This window comes from Eleginops maclovinus, chromosome 16 (assembly GCF_036324505.1).
Source record: "Eleginops maclovinus isolate JMC-PN-2008 ecotype Puerto Natales chromosome 16, JC_Emac_rtc_rv5, whole genome shotgun sequence".
Taxonomy (NCBI): domain Eukaryota; kingdom Metazoa; phylum Chordata; class Actinopteri; order Perciformes; family Eleginopidae; genus Eleginops; species Eleginops maclovinus.
Window position 1 is genome coordinate 18,018,735 of NC_086364.1, and position 24,350 is coordinate 18,043,084.

Consider the following 24,350-nt stretch of genomic DNA (forward strand, 5'->3'; position numbering starts at 1 on the left):
TTGTTTTTTTAAATAGCAAAAGATAATTGAAATCATTCCGGTCTTTAACAAATCGGTAAAAAGAAGTGGTGCCATAACAGCAAAGAATAAAAAACAACAATAAAACGAGTAAATATTTGAAGCAATGATTCAGTCATTTGGGAGCTCAAAGATTTAAATGTAAAGTCAATAAACCACACCTATATTTAGTCACTATGTAGACACACCATAGACAAACATTTGTACGAAACAGTAATAGAACAACTTCCTAAAGGCAGTGATGGCGTTAATGTACCCGACATTCGAGGCAGCATTTCCGACAGCACTTGAACGCAGCAGCAGCATTCAGCCACTGAGCTGCCAACCTGCGTCTCCCCATCACACACACTGAGGAGACACACAGAAGAAACGCTGTGAGGGCACACTGTGTATCTCTACCAGCTGATGCACACATACACGTTTTTATTTCATGTATGAACAGATACGTAGCGTGTTTTTTAAAATTTCATATCAACAGACGGTTCATGGAGCAGGTGCGCTGCCGGGATTTTGGGTCTTCATTTGTCTTGAAGGGGTTACACTGCGCCGCTGTTTGTTGTCACTTCCGGGCGAGTCTGAATTAGCCGATCATCACACCGCCGGTGAAGAAGAAGGGGAGGAAGAAGAAGTTGATGAACATCGATGCTCCGTGCAGGCAGGATGGAGGAGTTTGTGACGGAGGAAGAGGAGCCGTGGTACGACCAGAGGGACCTGGAGCAAGGTGAGCATCGCTCCCCATCACTCCCCCTTTATAAGGCTTCAGTGGGGGGATGTCACAATGCCCCCCATCACCGGCTGTCTTTTGGGATCTTTTTAAACATTTTTTTTTACTTGTATTCTTTTTTTAAACAATTTTGCTAGCGCAAATCCCTTTTAAGTTGCACTTTTAATATTTAGACCTTTATTATGGGGTTTTATTAGTTATCGTTTTATTTATGTATTAAGTTTTTTAGGTTTTCATATTTTATCGTATTTATTGGTTTTGTATTAATTTATTTTACAGAGAGTGATCATTATTTATCCTGTTGTCTTTTTTATTATCATACTTTTTACCTCCTGTGTCCTTTAAACTGTTAAACTGTGATATCATGTAGATATGCTGCATATGTGCTAAAAGGTTCTTTATTATTATTATTATTATTATAAATGGATAATCAGAATCAAAATCTGAATACCTTCATTTTTCCATTCAATTATCCTTAATAGCCTTTTACTACAATAAACAGTATTTAATTTCACTGTTCAGTATTTAATTACACATTCTTGTTTATCTTATTATATGTACATGTATATTGTTACAGCAAAAGTAAAGGGGCCAAATATGAATTAAGAGGCATGCATAGAATATTAAAGATAGAAATGACCCAAATTACAATATACAAATGTACCAATGATCCAGGTAGACAACATAAGTACAGTAACAATATTTAAAAAAGTTGGTGATAGCAGCCAGATAACAGTAGTGAAAATACAAGTATATAATGCAGTTATTACAGATTGTAGTTGAATAGTCTAACTAAGAAGTAGCAGCCAGTAAAAATAAATGATGGAGCATGCAGGGAGGGAGGTTGCATCTACTGTAAAAGACATTTCATGCGTCAATGCACGCACTATGAAAACTGTAAACCAGTGTCTCTGTCTGTCTCTGCATCTCTCTGCTCTCCACCTCTACCAATTACTGTGATCTTGTCAGGGATGTTTCCCAGAATAGTTCTGCTGTCTGTCTGAGTGAAGCTGTCTCTGTTTCATCTCCATTCTTGCAGGGTCACATCTCAAATCCCAGCACTCCTGTCCTCCTAGTTTTTCCTTTTTTAGATCCAATCTAACATTTTGTATTCACTATGCTGAGTTGTGGGACTGGCTGACAAAGATGGACGTGTACATGCTAGTAATTCCATATTTTTAGCAATGTAACAGTAACCTGATCTTTTTTCTGTAACTGAGGAAAAGCAGTTACCTTTGAGCCTTTAAACGGTCTTGCTGCAGTCATGCTGTGACCTTAAAAGCCACTGAAAGATAATTCAATCCATCAGGAGTGTTTGCCCGATGCATAATGTGATGCAGTGCCATCAGCCCTCTCAGTAATGACTTAACCGGATGCACTTTCATCAGCAATGCATCACCCGAGTGTGTTTGTCCTGCTGCATCACCCCCTCCCCTGATTACCTGCTGACCCAGAGAACTAAAGCAGCTTTATGTCTCATCATCGTAGTCCGACAGAAGAGACGCAGGTGGATTTTGCCGCTGTGTGTATCTCATCTCAGCATTATTCAGCCCCGGAGCTCGAAGCCATTAAGCCCCCAGGCTGATCTGATTAGGGAGCCCCAGACTAGACCTCCTTAGTCGGGATCAGAGATTCCAGCTTCAGGGTCAAATTGAAGGCTTCAGCCACTCCAACATCCTGCATGAGCTCACCATCAGGCATGATTTTTGCCCCAGAAATGCTGCTGTTATGCAACTCCTCGCCTGCCAGCTCTGAGATTTGTTGACCTCGGTGTTCATTTTGAACTGGCTGAAATACGAAGTGAGTCTGTGCAGATGGGGGAGCGGTGATGTCATGTTTGTGTCGGCTGAGGACCATGTGATTGAACGTGAGGACAGTCAGGAATGGATGCTATGTAGGGATGCAGCTAGAGATTATTGATTCATCTAAAGGGATTACTTCCTAGATTAATCATTTGGTTTATAAAATGCCAGAAATTAGTTTCTCAAAGTCGAAGATGATGCCTTTTTAATATATATTCAGATTGTATATTATTATATATGTAGGTTATTGTAATATAAAAAGAAAATCAGGAAATATCCATTTTTAGGGAAAAACTGCAATTTCTGCACCAAAAAACAACAAAATAATCTATAATCAAAACAGGTGACTATTATTTTACTGTCAATCACTTATCGATGATCTCCCATCACCTCTAATGCCTACAAAAAAACATTGAGTGTCTTTTTATTGTAAGAATAGCAGGCTGGATAAAAAGCTATAAACAATCACAGAAATGGCGGCTGATTATTTAGTGACAATCAACTTATCAATGAGTCAACTAATCGTTGCAGCTCTAGCTATCTCTATAACATGACAGCCTTTTGTTTCATTAAGTATCTGGTGATTGCTATTTCCTCAGCTCAGCATCCTCTCATCTGTGCGCACGATTCTTATATTACATAACTAAGACTTGGCACGTGTCGGCCCCTCAGGAGCAGAAACAGTGCTGTGACTGAGCTGAACCCGGGGGGTGATGCTCGCTGTGCTCTCGCTCCTCTCACACACACTCTGCAGCTCAGACCAGTGTTTTGTTATCAAGACTGTGTTTTTTGAAACAGGAAGTCACAGCCTGTCCCTGACTCCCTCGATAGCACTGGAGACAAATGTATCATCATGGTCTGTGTGCTAATGATGCTTGTAAAGTATGTTATATAAAACATTTACACATGCCTACATTAGCAGTAAAAGATAATCTCTTCCTGTCATTGCTCACACCCAAGCTTTTGAAGGTTACTTTAAAAATGTATTCCGTTAAGTCTAATGATTCTGTGGTGTATTATCAGCTAGGCCTACATAATAGAAAGGTTTACAAATGACAGTATTTTGTTTAAAGGGGTGTTATATATGCATGTAAATGGTCTGCAAAGGCTAAAACCCCTCGTGAGCTTTCATTGGTTAGGGTTACACTCTGTACGTGATAGGCTAAGGGCCGGGACATCTCTCACTATTGACCAATCCTAACAGAGCCGGCCAGCTAACCAATCGGAGCAGACTGAACTCTGGTTTCAGACAGAGGCTGAAAATAAGTGCTGCAGCACAGGCAGTACGAGAGAAACAAAGAGCTTTTTGAACATTCAATTGTGGAAACATGTCACAGGAGAGGCACAACATACAAATATGAACCCACCTACAGGATAAAAAAAAAAGAACGAAGGTAGTCTAAAAGCTAACTCAAGCAGCACTACCTACTCTAATTTCCACCCAGTGAAAGCATTGTTTGAATTATAAAAGCCGTACTGATGATCTGTAAGATTTGTTATGTTTTCATCTTGTAATCCATTATTCCCCAAGCCTGCTGACGCCCAGCACTCTGGTGGTCAAACACTTCCTCCATATCCAGTAATGGGTGTCAATGGCTGTCTCTGTGTCCTCCTGTCTCTCCACTCCTCCAGTGCTGTGTTGTTATGCAGAGCCAGCCGGTTTCTTCTCCTCCTCCTCCTTTCTCCTCTCCTCCTCCTCCTCCTTATTCCAGCTAGGCTTCTTCTCACCAGACAAGATGAATAATGTATGCTGCGAGCTGTGTTGTAAAATAACAGCAACTGTTAGTGTGGCGTCTGCCCTGTTATCAATGCTCAGGCTGTGCAGATGGCTACAGCATCATGATGATGTGCCATGTCATTCTAATATGTTGCTTGGATGTTTATAATGGAAGGCTTGTTGTGTCTTAAATTAATGATGGAAGTGTGTTGTTAGTAGAAAAAAAAGCTTAACCTTTGGTTGAATTGTCACTTCTTACAAAGCTTTCACGTCAGCATCGTGAGAGAAAAGGGACTGAAAATCAGGATTTAGAAAACTTAAGGGGTTTAATCAAAGACAGGATGTTATGTTTAAATTTTAAATTCACTTCCAAATCAGATTGCCTGTTCATAAAGGGTGGAAATGCTTTATGTTGGTGCTGAGGGGGCAATAAAGCACATTTACTCAAATGCTGCACTTAAGTAAAATATTTAGCCAGTCATTCTTTGCTTGTGTACTTCAACGTTATGCTTCAACTTCACTGCATACAAGGAAATAATGTATTTGTACTCCACTACATTTATCTGACAGCTATAGTTACATTACAGATTAATAATTTATCCAAACCGTATCCAATATATTACATAATTATACGAAAGAAATTCCTCAACATTACTTTGTGTATCAAACAGTAAAATGCTACTTGGTGCAACAATATTATGGATCATATAAAGTCACTATATATGTAATCAGATAAAGCAAACAGAGGCAATTTTTCTGCAGAACACGTACTTTTACTTTTGATGTGTTGTTTGAACGCACAACTCTTAATTGTAATGTTACTTAATTATATAATTGGAATACTTCTTCCACCATTGCTTAATTTGCAGCTCAGCTGCAGATTTCTCTTGAAATCCCTTATCAAAATCACTATCGGTAAAAGGAAAAGGGTTAACGGTGAACCCAGATGCTCCGCTCTCACCACTTCTTTGTGTCTGTTTTTGTTTCCCGGTTCCTGTCAGACCTGCACTTGGCAGCGGAGCTCGGTAAGACCCTCCTGGAACGCAACAAGGAGCTGGAGGAATCCCTGCAGCAGATGTACATCAACAACGATGAGCAAGTGCTGGAGATAGAGGTATGCTGTCCCACATATTGTTACTCTGAGGGGGTGCAGATAATTAGGGTGAAGCAGCGATAACTTGAAATAAAAAATAAAAAGTCATGAAAGGAGCACCAGCAGTGTTTGTTCTGTGAACATGAAAGATGAATGCTGATTCTGTCGCGACTTGACTCATTATTAGTCAAACGCCTGGCTCAGGATGAGTGTTCTCAGCTGTACACTTTACATGACTTTGGAAACTGAAACATTTCATGTATGTCTCTAAAAATACAAAATGTCATATTGTAGTATATATATCACAAGGATTGGAATAAAAAGTCATAGCATACAGCTCTGGAACATATTAAGGGACCGCTCCAATTGGTTTTACTCAAACACAAACCTATAAATAGTAAAACCAGAGAAACTGATAATGCAGTTGGTCCCTTATGTTTTTTCCAGAGCTGTAGTATGTCGCAATAAATGTCATAAAAAAGTCATGGTATATTAACATGAAATTATTGAATAGAAATGTAATCAAATGTCACAGTATAGTATTTCATAAAATATCCCTAAAAGAGAGTATGTAAATTTCTCGGCTCACATTGCATTTCTTTACAGCAACACATACTGGTCATGTGTTACAGCTGGCTCAAGTTATGGAAATATTTTATATTTCGAACTGGAATTGTTTTTTTCTTTGCATGTTTATTGAACTACTGAGGGTGAATTTTAGTAATTAATCAGGTAATTCTGACCTTGCAGTACCTGTCGAAGCAGTTGGAAACGTTGCGGGAGATGAACGAGCAGCACGCTAAGGTGTACGAACAGCTGGACGTGACGGCCAGAGAGCTGGAGATCACCAACGAGAAGCTGGTGCTGGAGAGCAAGGCCTCGCATCAGAAAATAGACAGGTTGGAAAAAACATGTCTGTGACAAGAGTGATGTCACAGATTAGCAGTGTCGTCATCACAACACGGGTCTTTAATGGGGCGGTATGAAGCCAAATGAGCCCGAACCAACTACAGGTGCTAAAGCTGTGCTACTACATGGATTAAATCAAATCTCTCAATGTTTTAACCAAATGCTTCCATCATTATTGTCACGATATTGTAGGATTGACTGTCGGTGCTTTCTAGACTGATATCAGGATATAAATATGATATAGATATATAGCCAGCCCTAATTTATTCATCCTAATACTCTGTAATTAGCATAGCTCCACGTCTATGCTAATGGCAAAACAAGGCTTTACAGGCTGTCCCTCTCTACTATAGCGACTAAAGAGGATTTGCATTTTTCCTCTCTTTAGCAACTTCCTAATCATAATCAGGGATGGAAGTTCTTTACAAATCACATTAGAGGTCTCAATGCTAAAGACTTCAATGGCTGCCTCTGTTCTCTCTTAACAAGCTCCTTCACATTCTGTATGGGGTAACAGTGGCTCACTGCAGCTTTAGGAGAACGGTATGGTCAGAAAGAGAGAATTAAGTCACCTTAATATGATTTAACAAGCACTCAACAAACATGTGTGTGTGTGTGTGTGTGTGTTTGCAGGTTGACGGGCACCATGGAGATGCTGCAGGGTCAGGTGGAGAACCTGACCACTCGGGTGGAGGAGCTGAGAACTCTGGAGGAGCTGAGGGTCCGCAGAGAGAAGAAGGAGCGCCGCAAGACTGTGCACTCCTTCCCTTGCCTCAAAGAGCTCTGCACCGCGCCAAGGTCACTCCCTGCACTGACTTTATTTTCTATTGTACAATATGCATCAACAAAAAGGCCCTACACTTTATTCAAACTGCTGCATGAAACAGAGATGAACAGATTTTTCTGCAGGAAACCCGGTGGTTCGATTATAGTTCTTCATGTCAACACTTCTTCTCCTCAGGTATGAGGATGGTTTCCTGCTGGCCAACCCTGGCAGTGTGGACCTGGCTGAGAGCCAGCCCGTGGACGAGGAGAACGAGCGTCTGAGAGACATTGTGTCCTCCCTGCGCTCAGCTGTGTCTCTAGAGCGGTCCCAGAGGGAGGGAGCAGAGAGGGAGTGTGCCTCCGTGCTGCAGGAGTTTGAGCGACTGGAGCAGCGTCTCCTGGGAGCGGAGGGCTGCCAGCTGCGGGTTCAGGAACTGGAGGCGGAGTTGCAGGAGATGCAGCAGCTCAGGAAGTCCAGGGTGTGCCTGATTGGAGGGATGGAGGACAGCCTGGAGACGCTGCTCAGCAACGGCCCCGAGACAGACACCCCGGAGGAGGGCGTAGGGCAGGAGGAAGGAGGCAGTGGAGAAGCAGGGGGCTCGGGGCAGCAGGGAGGCCCGGTGAGGAAGAGCTGCAGCGACACGGCTCTGAACGCCATCTCTGCCCGGGACGCATCAGGCAGGAGACAGGGCAGCTACGCCACACATGCCAATGGTGTGCGCAAACGCGGCATGTCCATCCTGCGCGAGGTGGATGAGCAGTACCACGCCCTGCTGGAGAAGTATGAGGAGCTGCTGTGGAAGTGCCGGCGCCACGAGGAGAGCCTGTGCCACGCCGGGGTGCAGACCTCCAGGCCCGTCTCCAGAGACCCCTCCATGAAGGAGTACAGCATGGTGAGCGATGGGCCTTCCACATCGGGGGCTGTTGCCGCAATTCCCACGCCACCTCAAACCCCCTCTACCCCGGAGGCCCTGGAGGGGATCAGCCGGCAGGTGGAGCAAGTGGACAAACGCCTCAGCCAGAACACGCCCGAGTACAAGGCGCTGTTCAAAGAGATCTTCTCCCGCCTGCAGAAGACCAAGAGTGACGTGAACTCCAAGAGCAAAAAGGGTCACAAATGATATCACACGCACTGAAGACAGTGACTCCATCAGATTTATTTACCTGTTTCAGGACTTCTTGTCTTACATTTGACCACCTGTGACTCGGATGATTAATAATGCTTGTTGTTAGCAGTGAATGGCTGATTTGACTGAAACTGCCACATTTCTCTACCTGGATGGAAGATCGTTGATGAAATGCCTTTTCCTCAGTGACCGTGGAATAATCAGGATGTTAGGACAGACTAGTGTGTGATGTAGTTTGTGATTGAGATGTGTTAATGCATAAATTATTTAACTACTATTTTTTATTTATGGAAACCAGTTAAGCCAAATAATATTAAGAGAAACGAGCCGGCTTTGAAACTACTTACAGCATTTAAAGCATGCACTTGTCTAATAAACACTAAGTGCTAAATAAGTCCTTTAAAGCAGGAGGGAACAAATCACAAGCTTCTGAGCAGCTTGAGGTTGCGTAAAAGATGTGTGTTTTACTGTGTTTTGAATTTGTTGGGATGGTTCAAATCCTTCAGCTGCCAAAGTGTACTGTGCATACGTGTCTAATTTGTTTACTTACATGGTTTAGTTAAACTTATCTGGTGAAGGAGATGAGATGCCTCTGGTGTTTTTACAGCATGCATTACAAGCAGCAGGCGGATGATCTCCGTTTCAGGGATTCGTTTGAGATAACTTTATCAGTTCTACGCCATGCTACTACATTGTCAAAAGCCATTTAAAATGTTTCTTGTTGATTAAAATAAGAAATGTATCATCCGTTGTCTTTTCTGTGAAGGAGGCTCCTCTCCTTTTCCTGTAGTGTGTTATATAGGTTTTTGTGCATGTAAATGGTCTGCAAAGGGTAAGATCTCAAAGTTCCCTCCATAGGGCGTTTCTCTCCCACATGGTAGGCTAAGGGGTGGGACATTTCCAAGTGGTGGACCAATCAGAACAGAGCCAGCAAGGCCTTTTTGAACATGGAAACATGCCACAGAAGAGGCACAAAATACAAATATGAACCTGAAAATGAGCATAATAGGGCCCCTTTAAGTGTTTAGAGAGGCAACAAATCTTAGGTCAGGTTGAATAAAACAACAGGACACATGAAGACCCAGTCTGAACACTTTAATGTGAACACAGGAGATCAGTAAACTGTAGGTAATACAAGAATCACACATTGAGTCAAACCCAACCTACAGAGAAAAACATCAGTCCGTGACACAAGCGCTTAACGAAGCAGTGGAAACAGACTTAATTTCCAAACTTCTGGAGTGTATAAAAAAAAAAGAATAACACTTTATATATGTCTGGTGGGGACTGATGTCTCTACACTGGTTCAGAAGTCAATTACAGACAACGTTTCACCTCCCTGATGTCTAGCACAAGGTGCCGTCGTCAGCAGGAGCAGCATGTGGTTGTAATAGACTGGAGGCACAGTCAGCTGTGGTCATTTCAAACACGAGTAATACAGGATGAGTGGTTTTACAGGGACACTTGGGGACAAAAAGCCATTAGTAAAACATTGATTCATCTTTACAGCTGTAGTAAATGATCTAAAAAAAAAAGTTATTCAACTTAAATTTAGAAAAATACAAGCACTGCCAAGAGAAGGACGTCTGTAAATCAAGCCAACATGATGGATGCTAACACAATGGCTTTTTACAAATTATCAAACCTGAATTACAAGATGTTAAATTCCCTGTCCTGTTAGGATGTATCACATGATGTTTGCGAGTAATCTGAAGGCAAATGGCTCAGTTAGGTAGTCTATTTCTTCCTAGGGGTTATGTTAAGGCCACATGGCTGCTAAAAAACAACTGCCAGTATACCCTGATTAGGCGAGGAACAGCCAACATACAGTGAGGGGTCACAGAGGTAAATTTGTTTCCCCCCCATTCTCAGCAAATTTTGTACGGTGCTAAATCATTTGAAAAAGAGGCGGCCTGAATGGTAAATGATTAACCGGGACTCTGGTACCAATAATCTGCTCAGAGGCTTTAAGAGGGCTGCGTCCAAGATTCAATGACCGTACAGTCGCCACACATACAGCACTACTGCTTCCTGTACAACGCTATTCAAGGCAGATCACGGTTATTGTAGAAAAATTTGGAAGAAGATAAGAATGAAAGAGAGGGTAGGTGGGGGGGATCACTTTCAGCAGTTAAGACTATATTTTTAACACGTTTTTTTATTTTTATAAACAAACTGAGATATCTGGATTGTGCACATCGTTTGCTTTCTCCATTGTTATAGTTTAGCAGAGAGTTGCGGACCAATGAAAGCTCTAGGATGGAAGGAAGTTATTCAAATTTAGAAAAAACTGTAAGAATGGGGCGGGGCGGGGGGAGTCGTCGATGGACGGAGAGAGCAAAATCTCAAATCAACACGTAATCCAGACAGATAAAATGGAATGACAGCAATAAGAGGAAGAGGGACTAAGCGGTGGAAGAAGTCGAAGGCGAAGAGGGGGGAATCATTCGGTCCAGTCTTTCTTGATCGCCAGGCACCATTCCCAGGAGAGATGGTCGTGCTTGTCGTCGTCGGTGAACTTGGACTTGACGGTGTAGGTGCCGCGGGCAAGCATCCCTTTGGGGGCCTCGTCAACTGGGGTGGTGAACTCGTGCTCATCTTTTTTCGGACCATAGCTGCCGACCATGCAGTCCAAGTTGTCAACTATTGGAGAGGGTAAGAAAAAAGGGTTTCAACTACTTTCTTAAACAAAGCCTCAGTTAGGTCATCAAACGGAACATGTGTATTGATTATACACCGACAAATGCCTCAAAATGTGCCATAACTCGCTTTACAGAGAATAAGTAAAGCAAACAATCTCCACTAGAGCTGCAACGATTAGAAGACTGAAAAAACCCGCTAATATCTGGATATTGATTGACTGATAAACTATTTATAATAAACTACGGAGACTTTTACATTTTCTCTGTAGTAAACAAAACATCTCTGGGTTTTGGACCGACACAGAACAAGAACAGTGCAACGTGCAGCCTTAATCTACAAACCAAACATTTTTACTCCAAGAAAGCAAGTTCCTTTGGAGGCTTTCTAACCTTGGGTGGTTTAACGGAGATCTGTCATTTTGGTAAAATATGATTGAAGCTAATCGGCTTGATCCTTTAAGTCTGGGTGCTGTTTCAGATGACATTTCAATTCGCAATATACTTGAGGATTTGCAAAGAAAAAATGTAGGTGTTCTTACCCTTTATTCCTTTCCGGAATAATTGGTGAGTGTACTTTAGGCCGGACACAATATCCTTGTTGACCTGCAAAGGCAGACATTCGTCAAATCCTGCTCAACAGGATGGCTTCATAACAAAGATGGTAACCTGCAGCTGCAGCAACACAACCAACAGAGAGGAATCCAAACCCCCTCACCTTGAAGTTGATCCTTATTTTATAATCCACCCCCTCCTTCAGAACAAACGGGTTCTTCTTGAATTTACTCAGGTCTCCTAAAAGAGAAAACAGCACAGGACAAACAGAGAGGTCAAGCTGCTGCTCAGAGCGGTGAAGCGGTCATCCACCACTTGTCCTTGGGCAAGATGCTTAACCCCAGATTGCCCCCCGATGGCCAACGGTGTGTGAGTGCGTGTGTTACCCTGCCTGAGCACTTTGTGGGGTCACAAAGACTAGCAAAGCGCTATTTAAAAGCACTCCATCAACCATTTGAGTGTCAACATATATAACTTAGGATCAGTTTGGCACAACATGCTTTTTGACAGTCTAAAACATACAAAAGAAATAGGGGTTTATGATTTATATTTAACTTTAGTTTTAAAAAAAAGCTATTTAAGGTGTTCTGTAGACTTTCCCTTTTCTATAAAGCCAATAGTTAGAGCTGGTTTAAGATTACCCTTTGTTTGTCCTCCTGAATCCTACATTTATATGTTCATTTGCTTTAAAGTTAATTGTATTTATTGTTGTTTTTTTATCAAATTTAATTTTTACATTCTATGTTGTCTTCTTATTTTGATCGCTAGCACCCTGAAGTAGCAACAGTGACCAGCAGGGGGCGCAGTGGTCTAGGCTCTGCCGTGGTTCATTGTGAGGACTGGCAGGAAATGGCTCGTTAACCCACTTCCACAGGCATCATGTCATTTCTAATTAGTGGAGTAATGACCCAGCAGGTCATTTGGTCTATATGTGCACACAAAGATGGGAGCGATTACTCTTCTTAATTAATGTCACTATGAGACGATTCTCCCAGTAAAGAGAGCTGCCTGAATGTCGGCTGCTGCCCATTAAGGAAACAGACAAGAAATGATGTGTGTTCACCCAGCTATTGGGATTTGTCTGGATCCCAAACTGCCGTGTCTGTGCTGGACTCACCCGTCAGGTCGAGGACCAGAGGGTGAGGGGCATCCTCAGACATCAGAGTCATCCTCATTACCTGGACGTTGGGGGCCGAGGGGTCTAGGAGAGAGAAAAGGATCCACAATTATGATCATACACCGATAGCATCTGAGAGCCATGCTGAGACATTGTTTTAAAATACTTCTTTATTTGAGTTGCTTTGGTTTTAAACATTGAATAGGTATTACCAGTTTCACACATAATTAATAAATACGAGTGAGAGTTTAGAATGGTTTGAGATATGTGAATACATGATATCTGAACGTTTGCTTCTAGCAACAGAACACTGACGCACTCTCCTCTTCTCAGCCTTGTCCTTACCTTCCCACTGCCTGTTTATACAATAATAGTAACAGTTGTAAACTGGAGGAGAAAGCACATTCCCGTCAGTAAACACAATCTACGCAACTCTGGAACCTTCTGAAAACAGACGACACTTTCTACAAATCTTGTGATTGGCAGAATAACGTGATCTGTTATTTTATTTTAATCAACATGAATGGAATCAGAAGGTTGTATTTGCAAATTCCCATATTTAAGTGCTTTTGTGTTGATTCTTTTATTTCTGGGAGTGAGTGCTTAGATCATTTACTCATCCAAGAAGCAAATTTAGCAACATGAGGATACTGAATAACTGGCTCCAGGTCAACAACAACCACACAAAAAGAAAGTAAGACCATTTTAAATATCAACCATTATCGGATTTGTCTCTTTAAAATGTACGTGGCAGATATTTTTTTTGTTCAAAAACAGCCACACTACTCAAATGAATTAAACTTATGTCTGTCTGAATAAAGGTTTACTCTATACATAACAAAAGGTAGGAATCTGTTCCACTGTTTGGTCAGTTTTCTAACTTAAAGGGATAGTCTGGATTGTAGCGTGGTTGTATGGTACTAACATATAATCAGTGTTTATCTACAGCAGATTTGGGTTTGGAGAAGCAGACAGACGTTAAGTCAATGATTAGCTATGATCCACCTACTGTAAGTCACACAATACCACAAACAAACTAACCATTGGACGCGGCGGTAAGCCAGCTACCACGTGTTGTAGTCATACACCGACCATGGATAAGTGCTTCATAAATCCCCACTTCAAACTATCTAAACTATCCCTTTGGCATTTTCCAACCCTCAGGTTAACAAGACTGTTGTCACAACAAATAACGGCGGTCCACGCACTATAGGTAGTGCAAACACACAGAAGCAGCAGCTGTAGAGCAGGTTATGGACACACATTGGCACAGACGTATGCTGCCATAAAAGTACATTTTCAGGCTGTTTTGCCTCGGATGGCTGTATCGGGGGATACAAGTGAAAGATCTGAATTGTGCATATTGATAAGTTACAATTTCAGATCGGAATAAGAATACATTTGATTTGGAGGCACTAAACCAGTTTCTTCCCTTGTGCTACAGGCCTTATCAACAAGGCCCGGGACCCCCACTGTCCCTCAGCCACATCAAAGACTCTATGCATTACATTAATGCACACAATAACTTGTTTTTCATCATGAAACTGCACATCCCTTAATTCTGCACATTGGAAATGCACATATTTCATTCCAATTCCAATTCAACCCCATATTTCAATGTAAGTATTTGTATATTTTAATGTCATTACAGTTATCTTATGATAGTTTTCTATCACAGTCCCAATTTTTGTATTGTTTTTATTTATGTATATGTATACACCAAAAACACCAAGTCAAATTCCTCGTATGCGTTTACCTACTTTGCAATAAACCTGTTTCTGGTTTCTTATTCTAAATGCTGTACAATACCATGAAAACAGCCAAATATGAGGAAAAGACAAGCAGGGCAAATACTCTGCACCTACTTATCTTTAGGAAGGATACATCTGTGGACAGTTTTCATATTTATGTACAGTATATACTATTTCAAATCGGCAGTACTTTATTTCACTGTGCAATTTGTCATTTTACATTCTGTTTTATCTCACCTACTCCGTTAAACATGTATACTTCACTTGCTTCTGCATTGTACTTGCACAATTCTTACTCTGTGTTATTTCCATTTCTTCCTAGTTTTTTGTAGGTCACTAACCTGCCACCACCACGCCGTCGTTGCCCAGCAGTGTCTGCTTGTACTTGCGCAGGCTCTCGTCGTCCTGGTCCAGCTCCTGGATCTCCTGTAAGCTCTTCACGGCCGGAGCTTTGTAGTTGAGGGGGTTCTCCACCTCGCTGTTGGCTGCTGCTGCAAGCTCTTGCAGCTGCTCGGGTGTAGGTTCTTGCTCTGCCATGATGCTAGAGTTTAAAAAAAGTGACAACAAAAAGTTAGAGGACAAGAAAATTAAGTAACAAGGACTGAGAGCAGAGGTTCATCCCAATGTCCCTCCTCGACTCCTGTATCCTCGACTCCTGTCTCCTCGATGTCAACCCGGAAACCAATCGAGACACGCCATGTTGAAGGACGTCCCAATTACTTAAATGCAAACGGAGGAGTCGAGGAGAGAGGATACACATGTGCAGGCTACGCGGACGTGTTATCTCTACTCACGCAACAAAGCTCCGCCCCCCCCCAGCTCCACAGACTGACCTTACCGTTAAAGAGTCAATGTTTAAAAGTGCTGCTATCTGAGTAAAATATATAAACCTCTTTAATGAGTAAGGAGATCTTACTCTATAAAAAACGACAGAAATATACACATTTAATAATAATAACTTACAGTTCTTACTTGTGGTTTTTGTTGCTTGTGTGGATAAACCCACAGAACATTTAGGATATATAAATACTGTTGACAAACCTAACAAATATTTTAGTATTTTTTGTCTCTCTTCAGCAGGAGAAATTAAATAATGAACATCCGATACGAACGTTTATCTGAAACAAGCTCAATGAAATTAATCCATCAATTATTATTGTTATTATTAGAACTTAAATTACAGTTTTTACCAGGAAAAACAAATACAGGACTGGAAAGAATACATTGAAAACTATAGTAAAAAGGGATGGACAAATTCCTTTTAATAAACACGTGAAAACCAAACCACGCAGGTTTGATGGGATTTATTTGGTCCAGTGACAGCTCATAAGACGCTGGAGTGAACGAGGATATCCCAATTCATACCCGAGGACTCCTCTGTCCTCCCGTGTCTCGCTCGCGTCGAGGAAGAGACGCAAAGGGAGGAGGAGGAGGCCAAAAAGAGCAATGGGGATGAACCAGAGGACTCCACACATCTTTGTACTTTGCTTTAATGAAATTGGAACCTACATGTGGATTAGGGCTGCATGTGTGAAATCCAGCTGCTGGATGATTATAACGAAATGCTTATCTACAGAGAAACCTCAGTGAACTTTGACCTGAGGGCTCTAGCAGAGTAAACAGTTAATGTCGAAACCAGAGCTGCAATATTATGAGATAAAAATTGTGGTTAATCTCACAGATATTGGAATAAGGATATGATTTACAATGTTGGACTGAATGACTGATTTTCATTTAAAATAAATTGAATGATTATGGGGTGATTTTTTTTTGGGGTGGAGCAGGTGATTTTTTTTTTGGGAGGAGCAGTCCCCAATTTTATTTATTTTTTAAAAGTCTGTAGGCGGAGATATCTGCAGCTCCACAGTACTGATCGGAAATGTTATTTTAACACATATTTAGCCATAAGAATTTTGTTCTTCCTGCAATTTGAATAAAAATGTTTTGCGATTTAGTTTTTTTCTAATATGAATTAATTGAGGAGCCTTAATAGAAACATTAGTAACTCTTTGTTTGTAACTGCTCTTGTTTCCTGATATTTAAGGAGTGGCTTGCTTGAGTTTGGAGATTAATACTGTAGTGTTGAGCATACCGGAAGTAGGAACATATTTCAGACAGCTCTGTCCACACTCTGTGACACATTTAAAGATGACATTTCCCAGACCTTGCAGTGAAGAGCTTAGAGCACAGATAGCAGGCTCACTTGAGGACAGAGACATCACAGTAACACACACACTCTGTTGGGATCATCCCGGGGGACAATTCTTGGCAAAAGACGAGGCATTTTTGTTGTGTATTCTTAGACATTGAGGCACTAGCTGAGATAGGAGCCAGGACATGTGACCATCTGGTTGTGGAGCCGTTTTCTCTGGGGCAACAGCGGCGACACAGAGCAGAGGCCAGGGGTCAAGAAGTTGATTATCTGAGAGAAACAACTGGGCTAATGCGGCCACACACACCCAGCTGCCCTGCCACATCAGTCCCTGCTGATTAGAAGCGAGGACGCTGATCCTGAGCAGGGACTGGCATGACAACACAGTGAGATCATCTTCATTCCTGTGAGAACATATAGGTGCCGTAGTCGCTCATAAAATGCAACGCGAGGAATTTATTCATGAAGTACATCTGGTGCACATATGCTGATCAACACCTGCGAGCGCCAAGAGGCATCTGGGTGATAGCGGTGCTTTCATAGCGCTGGTTCTGTGTGGTCTGTTCTTCCTAAACAACTGACATCACACACACAAATACACACATCGGTCAAATGGCGTTTGAGCGGTTTTCATAGCAGCTTGTAAAATGCAAAGTATGTGCTGTTCGGTTCAGTTAGTTTTTATTGCTTCACGCAGAAAGCAGCACTGTCATAAATGTGTGTTTAGCAGAGCTGATCTCATATCAAACATAGCGCAACTAGCTGTTCACTCATTAAAAGCTGCCATTTTTATTGCTTTATGCTTTTTATTTCTCAGTCAACCTGAAAATACGCCCTCGTATTTCTCGTTCTAGATGGTTTCGACATTTGAATGTTGCAGGAACACAATTTCCTGTATTTGAGCGATTTCAGTTGAGCAGGAACCAAAGCTGTCACACTGAAGAGGATTTATCGCTCTGATGAAGTAAAACCTTGCCCTTAAGATGTGTCCAAAGAGCTAAATCAGACCAAATGAGATTGTGCTTTAATTTCAATGATGGGAACAAATCTGTGTACAGAACAAAAAAAACTATGAGAAAACTAAAACAGGAAGACATGAGGCAATAAACAAACGGCTTCTCAATTCAGACGTAATCAAATGACTTCTTTGTGTAGATAATCCCTTAATGTGTGTTGGCTTGGTATCATTTACTGTTAGCAAATCAGTGCTAACCTGCGGGTTTAAAGGTCAGCATGAATCAACACAGGCGAGCTAACAAATCAGACCAATGCAAACACAGGCGTCACTTGTGGTATCCTCTCAGTGAAAGCCTAACGTACTATTTACAACCCGAGGAAATGCAATAAATTACAGGAAGGCAGACGCTCGGCACAAAAACTGGTTTGTCGTTCTGCCTGTTTACCTAACACTCTGATGTATTGTGCCGGCAATATACAGTCGGGTAATGGCCAAGCAGGAAGTGAGAACGCAGCACCGTTTTTTCCAAATGGGGCCTCTATGCTCCCGCAAAAAAACCACAAGTTCCTTCCCTGCCAATAGCTGCTCAGCTGTGTGTGAGTGTCCCAGCTCGGAGGGATGAGCAAAGGCTCCTTGTTGCACAGAGTGAGAGGATAGGAAAATAAGAGCAGATACCACAGCGATGATGTTGTATCACTCTTCTACGAGCAGGTTCTCACTTCCTGTACTCTCCATCAGTATTTGCATTCGGAGTGTGGTTGACCAAACTGACTGAGGAAGTGATAGGTCATTTTAGCTGTGTTGTTTAAGTAAAGGGCTGCAGAATAGGAGGCTTCGGCCAAAGATAAAATAAATAATCAAGAAAGAAACTACCAAGTTAATCATTTATGAAAATGTGTATTAGTTCAAAGTCTAATGTATTTTTTTTACTTTGTAAATGTCAAAGTTCTTGAACCGCTGTTAATGTTTAGGCAACGTTTTATTTTTAAGACAGTATTTCTGAAGCAAAACAAAAAAATTAAAGTACAATTTCAGATCTCAATTATTTTCTTGTTACAATAATAGAAGAAAAATTAGGACAGATAGGGACAGATTTAAGGTCACAATATACTAAATGGAGCAGGAAATTGTTCCTTATAGGTTACAAAATCTACATTTTAGGAAACAATTTCAAATTAAATTTAACGGAAAATTGTTGATTCAAGCTGCATGACGGTCCTTTTTTAGACTATAGAGCAGCCTCTCTGCGCTCTTTTACTGTCAGCACAGAGTTACCAACAAAACCACGACTAAAATCCGAGCATGAATTTCTTCAAACGAATGCCCATTCACCATGAGTAAAATGGATGAGGGTAAAACAACTTTGACCCTGTGGCTAACGGGCTGCTTAGAGAAACGAGCTGTCATGTTTGAGCCTGCTGAGACACACAGGTCAAGAGATCCCGTCAACTCAGTGCACCCAAGTGTCCTACACACACACAAACACACACACACAGGCCTGCATGCAGTAAAGGAGGATCATCTGTTACTTCCACAGCGCTAAGCAGCACAGTTTGACAAACACACCTGGTTTGGCAGCAACCGAAGACTTCAGATTAGGTCTGTTCCTTAGCAACACCGCTGAGCAGTGAGATTATAGAAAGTGGGATTACAGCTAACGAGGCATTCAGGGACAGGAGATGAAAGTGTTTGGAAGTGCTTCTGGTGACACATCAAGAGGATGCTCTTTGATAGGAGAGCCAAACGCTACTGCAGATAGTAGATAAACAAGCTCAGTGGGAACCAGGAAATCCCACTGGGATGATACGGTGTGTGGGTGTGTGTGTGTGTGTGTGTGTGTGTGTGTGTTAGTGCCGAGGCTTGACTGTCATGTAAAGACCGTTTTAAAAAGAGCTTTCATTAAGAGTCTGGAATGGAAATGTCCGCTGTAATGTATTAAGATGTCCTTAATTTGAATAAATAAATAAAATAAGTATTTTTTTTTACCTTTAATAAATGCATCCTATACAGCCACCAATGGAATCTAACTTCACAAACAATATAATATTCTTAAGATTTGTGTAGCCTAATCTGTATGGGCAACTGCGCAAGCATATGAATAAACGTTAAAAAAATATATCTCATAAAAACAGTGAATTCAGAATAGTTAGCCTGTTTTAATGTTAGCATTATGAAAGAATTTCAAAGCTTCAAGTTGTAATACAGTTATTTTATTTCAATGTATTCAATATTGCCCAACTACAGTTTAAGAAAGATAAATAAAAGATAGATAGATGTTATCTTATGGGCTTTAAGATGCCAGTGGTCAGGTTGTCCACAGAGGAACACATGAGGTAAAGGTGGTATCGCAGCAGGCATATGGCATACAGACATTAGAAAAACATGAACAGGAGCTTCAAAGTCCGGTAATGGTAGAGCCACCATCATTTGAAAAGTGGACTTTGCGCTCAAATTGAATACTATGTAGCACTAGTTCTAAGAACACAGTCAGCAATTTATCTCAGATAGGAATATTGACTTTATTTCAACTAACTGAGGATTGGCAACCTTTGTGAAGTGCCCTTTAGCTCTTAGCTTCCCGCCACTATTGAAGATGTCACTGACAGATCTATGGCTGCTTTGATCTCTGTTTGCCTCTTTCATGCAACACCCAGTCTGCAAGAGACCTTAGCCTTCATCCCTTACCCTCACTTCTCCCCTTTAACAAAAGCCAACAATTACAGAAAAAACACATCTTTCACGTTTTGAGCTCCTCCAACGCAAATCCAAATGTTGAAATGAGTACATCCTTCTGCAATGCGTTTCCTGTTCAAATATATTTTGCATGCATACAATCAAATATAATGTAATGTATCAGCGTTCTCTGTTAATCAGATACTGCTATGGCTTTACGCTTATATAAAGTATATAGTATAATATAGTGACAGTTAGTATCTGTAGCTTTTTAGTTAAAACTAAATCTGCCTTGCGTGTCAAACTGCAACTAGGCCTTTTCGTCTCAAGAAGCGACTGCTAACTTCCTTTTTCCGGCCGAGATGATTCATATCCTCTTGCGCTAAACCACACATCTGTGCAAATCTGAAGCACAGATCATTTTCTTGAATCAAGCTATCCCCATCTTAAGTTTTTGTTCAGAGATGCAATGGTAATAATAACGCAAAGGGCTCTTGCCATTTTTATCTCACTAGATAAGATCATGCTGGGTCATGACAAGTGGAAGACGTGGTGCCATTCAAACAATGGCTTTGAGGAAGTGTTGCACAAAGAGCTGGCAGAGCTTATGCAATGCAGAGAAAGCCAAAAACAACAGAAGTAGAGGTGGGGTAAAGAGTAAAACAGATACAAATGTGATAAACTACAGAATAGCCAACTTGCTACAAGCTTATGATACAGAAAATGTTAGCCAAAGAGTCTTTTAACACAGATAGCAGAGAAGTGGGGGGCTAATCTGCAGCTAATCTGATTACAAAGAAATGAGCCACAGAGAGAAGCGGCTGTTAGGGTAAAAGAAACATGACTCTCCCAGGAAGAACAAGAACAAATAGGAAGCTTTAAAAATAGCGAGAAATCCCTGCCGGCACTAGCAGGAAGCTGCCAGTGAATGGGATAGCCAAGGTGCAAGCGGAAAGGTCAGGGCTTATTCCCAGATTCGGGTCTGCCTCCCAGGGCAACCGCCTCTGAGGAGGTGGTGACGTGCTCTCCACAATAAAGAAATACAGCTGTATAATGGCTCCCATCAAGGATAGCAACAACCTGATATAGGTGGTTTTTAAACATCTAGTTGAGTGATAAAAAGGCAGGTGAAAAATAAAAGATGTATGGGCTTTATAAGCACTTCAACATTTCCCCGAATAGAAGCACGTCGTTTCTGAGAAGATGTGCTTCTGAATGCCGCTGTTTAGCTAAGGGAGGTCGTGTTCTGGCTGAGGAGGACCACACAATGAGAGAAAGAATGGCTGATCATTGCTTGCTGGTCTGTATAGAGGAGGAGGGCCAGCTAGCATCCCTGCACATATTCCCCTGACACTGAGCTAAAACAGAAGAGGCCGCTGACCAGATTCATCATGGTCAGCTTAGAGAGGTCCATACATTTTACAAGGCGTAGCAAAAAAGGCATTAAACTTTTTGGTCCTCACAATACTACATTAATAGATAACACAAAGAAATTGTAGCATAAGCGAAGCAGTATGCGGAACAGTATTTGTCACTTCAGCAAGAAAAACATAGCTTCCCTTTCTCAATAGGAGCGAATAGTGATTTATTATGCAGCATTTTGAAGTTCAGGCCTGTGGTTTGACCCTTGCACTCCATACTGTGAGCGGCCTGGACATGTATGAAGCTTCATTACATTAAACAAATGAGGGAAGTAGCTACAATGAAAATGCTAAATGCTGAATCTTTAGTAGTTCATTTTAGGCTACCTAGTTGCCTCATCTGCAAGGCTTCAAATTCTCAGGCTGAGACAAAGCAGTGGAAAAAGCTGTGACAGAAAAATGTTACTTAATTGCCGTAAAAGGAGAAAAGGTATGCCCTGCATTGATCACCCACACAGGAAGGAAAAGGAGTGTGATCTCGCCATTCAGCTGAGCACACAGCTTTACTATCACACAACAGAACATAAAAAGGGGACAGCCACTTGAAGTGTATTCGATTTCATCTGATGTAATCCAAGTGCATTTGACTATGAAAGCCTTTAAAAAGTCAAAATGGTGGCTGGTTTAAGGTGTGTTAGCCCTTCAGGTCAATTCAACTTAGGAGAGTTTAGTAGCAGGAAGTGGCAGAAAAAGTTCCTCATGAGCCACATGACAATCGAGTCACTCACGCATTTTAAAGTAGAATAAATGATTCCCTCTGAATAGACTTTTTATTCAAGGTTAATTGCACCCACTCATTGAGGGAGTTATTGTGCACAATTAAATCCGATGGATGATCGTTACCCAACAGCCATCAGGTTCAACACCCGGAAACGAAAAACTACCGCCGAATAACTTTGGACTCAAACAATAATTAAATGCCTAGAGTTTGACACACTAACACTACCAGTTAAATAAGATACTGTAGCTATAAAGAAAAAAGCCTTGATTGCAGGAAGTAAGTATTTGATAAAGTCCTCCTTCATTGGGGTAACGTTAAGTTGCTACTTCCTTATTAAGTGCCGCAAAACTTGGAAAGTAGTCCAAAGCACCTCGGAAATATATGCTTAACGTCCGGAGAGTTATCGAAGCACCAACAACAAGATTATTATATCAAAGAGTTTAGTAAATGTTTGATCCACTCTTACCGTTAAACCACCGGTAGCTCTGTCTCCTGAATGCTGCTGAAAGGGAGCGGAGTGAAGCTGCGGAGGAAAACCTCTGCCAATGTCCGCGGACAGGGGAAACAACATCCGGTTCTGTCCTTCAAAATAAAAGAGGTTTCTCTGTAGTATAAAATAATTCAAAGGCTTTATTGCCATATGCACAGCAGCTACAGTGCAGATAATGGCAATGAAAAACTAAAGTGCCGAGCTCCTCCAACAATGCAACATTATATATAAATAGGACATAAAACGATTTTAAAAAATCAATATAATGCAAGAAGAAACAGAGTAGAATAAATTAGAATAAAATAGTGCAGATTATGTAATGCAGATATAACTATATACATGTCAGAAAAATAAACGAACTAAATAATGCACACTAATGAGATGTTTTCAAATGTTATTAATATTCAGATTCAGATTTTTATTTATGACACACAAGCTATTCAACATAAACACATTTCTTATTTTATCAGAATGTTTTTTAGTTCATACAACACACCAAACATGTGATCACTGCAGGACAACAACGATAAGTTATTCTTGATATACACACTTTGATAGTTGGCATTCTGCATACTTTTAGGAATAACACATATTTAACTATGTAGCTTGTTATAATTACACATTTAAAAGCAGTATAATTTGTATTGTAAGAGTATTTAAACAATGTTCTACTACGTTTACAAAAGTAACAGATTGTTATACTTGTACTTCTTTTGTACATTTATAAATATATATTTAATACGTAGTTATTTCTTCATAAAAAAGGTACATGAATTCAGAAAATTATATTTTCGTGGAACAAATAAAGACAAGATCAGCCTCTGGTTTTAATCATGAAAACCAAACCGGAAACAGTCTTTGTTAACAGTTGAGACTTTTGAGTTTTTAAAAACGCTTCCGGAAAATATTGTGCTAACGACAAGCGTGGGCATGCAGAGCTGTGCTGCATTCACATACAGGTTACACTTGGTTCACTTCCAGCTTCATTTGCCTCCCTGCTTAAGCGGACATTCCCTTGTAGCCTCCAGGAAACTGAAGTCATTCATCCAGGAAGTTGTAATGCACAATGAGTACGTTCATACCAGAGGCGTGGCAGAAAGGTACGGCTAGGAATAGGACATTTCAAAACCCTGCAGGCTCCGTTACTTTGACTTCACTGTAGACAGCATTTGGATACAGAGCAGGCCGACATCTAGTGGCTGTGTTGTAGTACTTTGCAGTGAGTATTTTTTATTACAAATGCTTAAGTCTGCTCATCTATAAGAAAGCTCCCCTTCTAGCCAATATGAACAAACCTGACCTTTCCCTATCTTTTTAGCAACTAAAATGTGTCAAGTTTTTGTGACACAAAGATCGTTTGCTTACATTACATAGATTTGTGGATGAATTACATGTTATTTTTTTAATTTCACTTCAGACAAAACTGTAAGTGTATCAATTTCAGTAAGATTAAGTCATTAGTGTGCTGCAAATGTGCATACGTTGCAAACACATTACCAAAACCAAACTCATTGCAGCATGAACACTAAAAAGGTTTATTCCAAATGAATAGCATCAGGCAAATGAATAAGACAAACACATTGAAACACTGGTTAAGCTAGAATCCAAAGCTTGATATAATTGGCAATCACTTGAATTAAACTATACGACTTCATACTGTTGAACTAGAAGGTAATAGAGTACATAGACAAGTGGCCACAAGAAAGTGAAACAGAAAG

At 40.9% G+C, this 24,350-nt stretch overlaps 2 protein-coding genes across 2 annotated transcripts; one reads left to right on the top strand and one right to left on the bottom strand.

Moving 5' to 3' along the window:
- Window positions 1–340: 340 nt before the first annotated feature.
- Window positions 341–8,897, top strand: cdr2l (cerebellar degeneration-related protein 2-like). The gene is made up of 5 exons (XM_063903193.1): window positions 341–739; window positions 5,263–5,375; window positions 6,105–6,253; window positions 6,897–7,061; window positions 7,225–8,897. The coding sequence occupies exons 1-5, from the start codon at window positions 661–663 to the stop codon at window positions 8,147–8,149; spliced, it is 1,431 nt and encodes a 476-aa protein (XP_063759263.1). The 5' UTR covers window positions 341–660; the 3' UTR covers window positions 8,150–8,897.
- Window positions 8,898–9,235: 338 nt separating this feature from the next.
- Window positions 9,236–22,719, bottom strand: arhgdia (Rho GDP dissociation inhibitor (GDI) alpha). Its single transcript, XM_063903642.1, has 6 exons — window positions 22,609–22,719; window positions 14,559–14,758; window positions 12,467–12,550; window positions 11,513–11,589; window positions 11,337–11,400; window positions 9,236–10,798 (listed from the first exon to the last, which is right to left on the bottom strand). Exons 2-6 carry the CDS (start codon window positions 14,752–14,754, stop codon window positions 10,599–10,601), a joined length of 621 nt encoding a protein of 206 aa, XP_063759712.1. The 5' UTR covers window positions 14,755–14,758; window positions 22,609–22,719; the 3' UTR covers window positions 9,236–10,598.
- Between the last annotated feature and the right edge of the window lie 1,631 nt (window positions 22,720–24,350).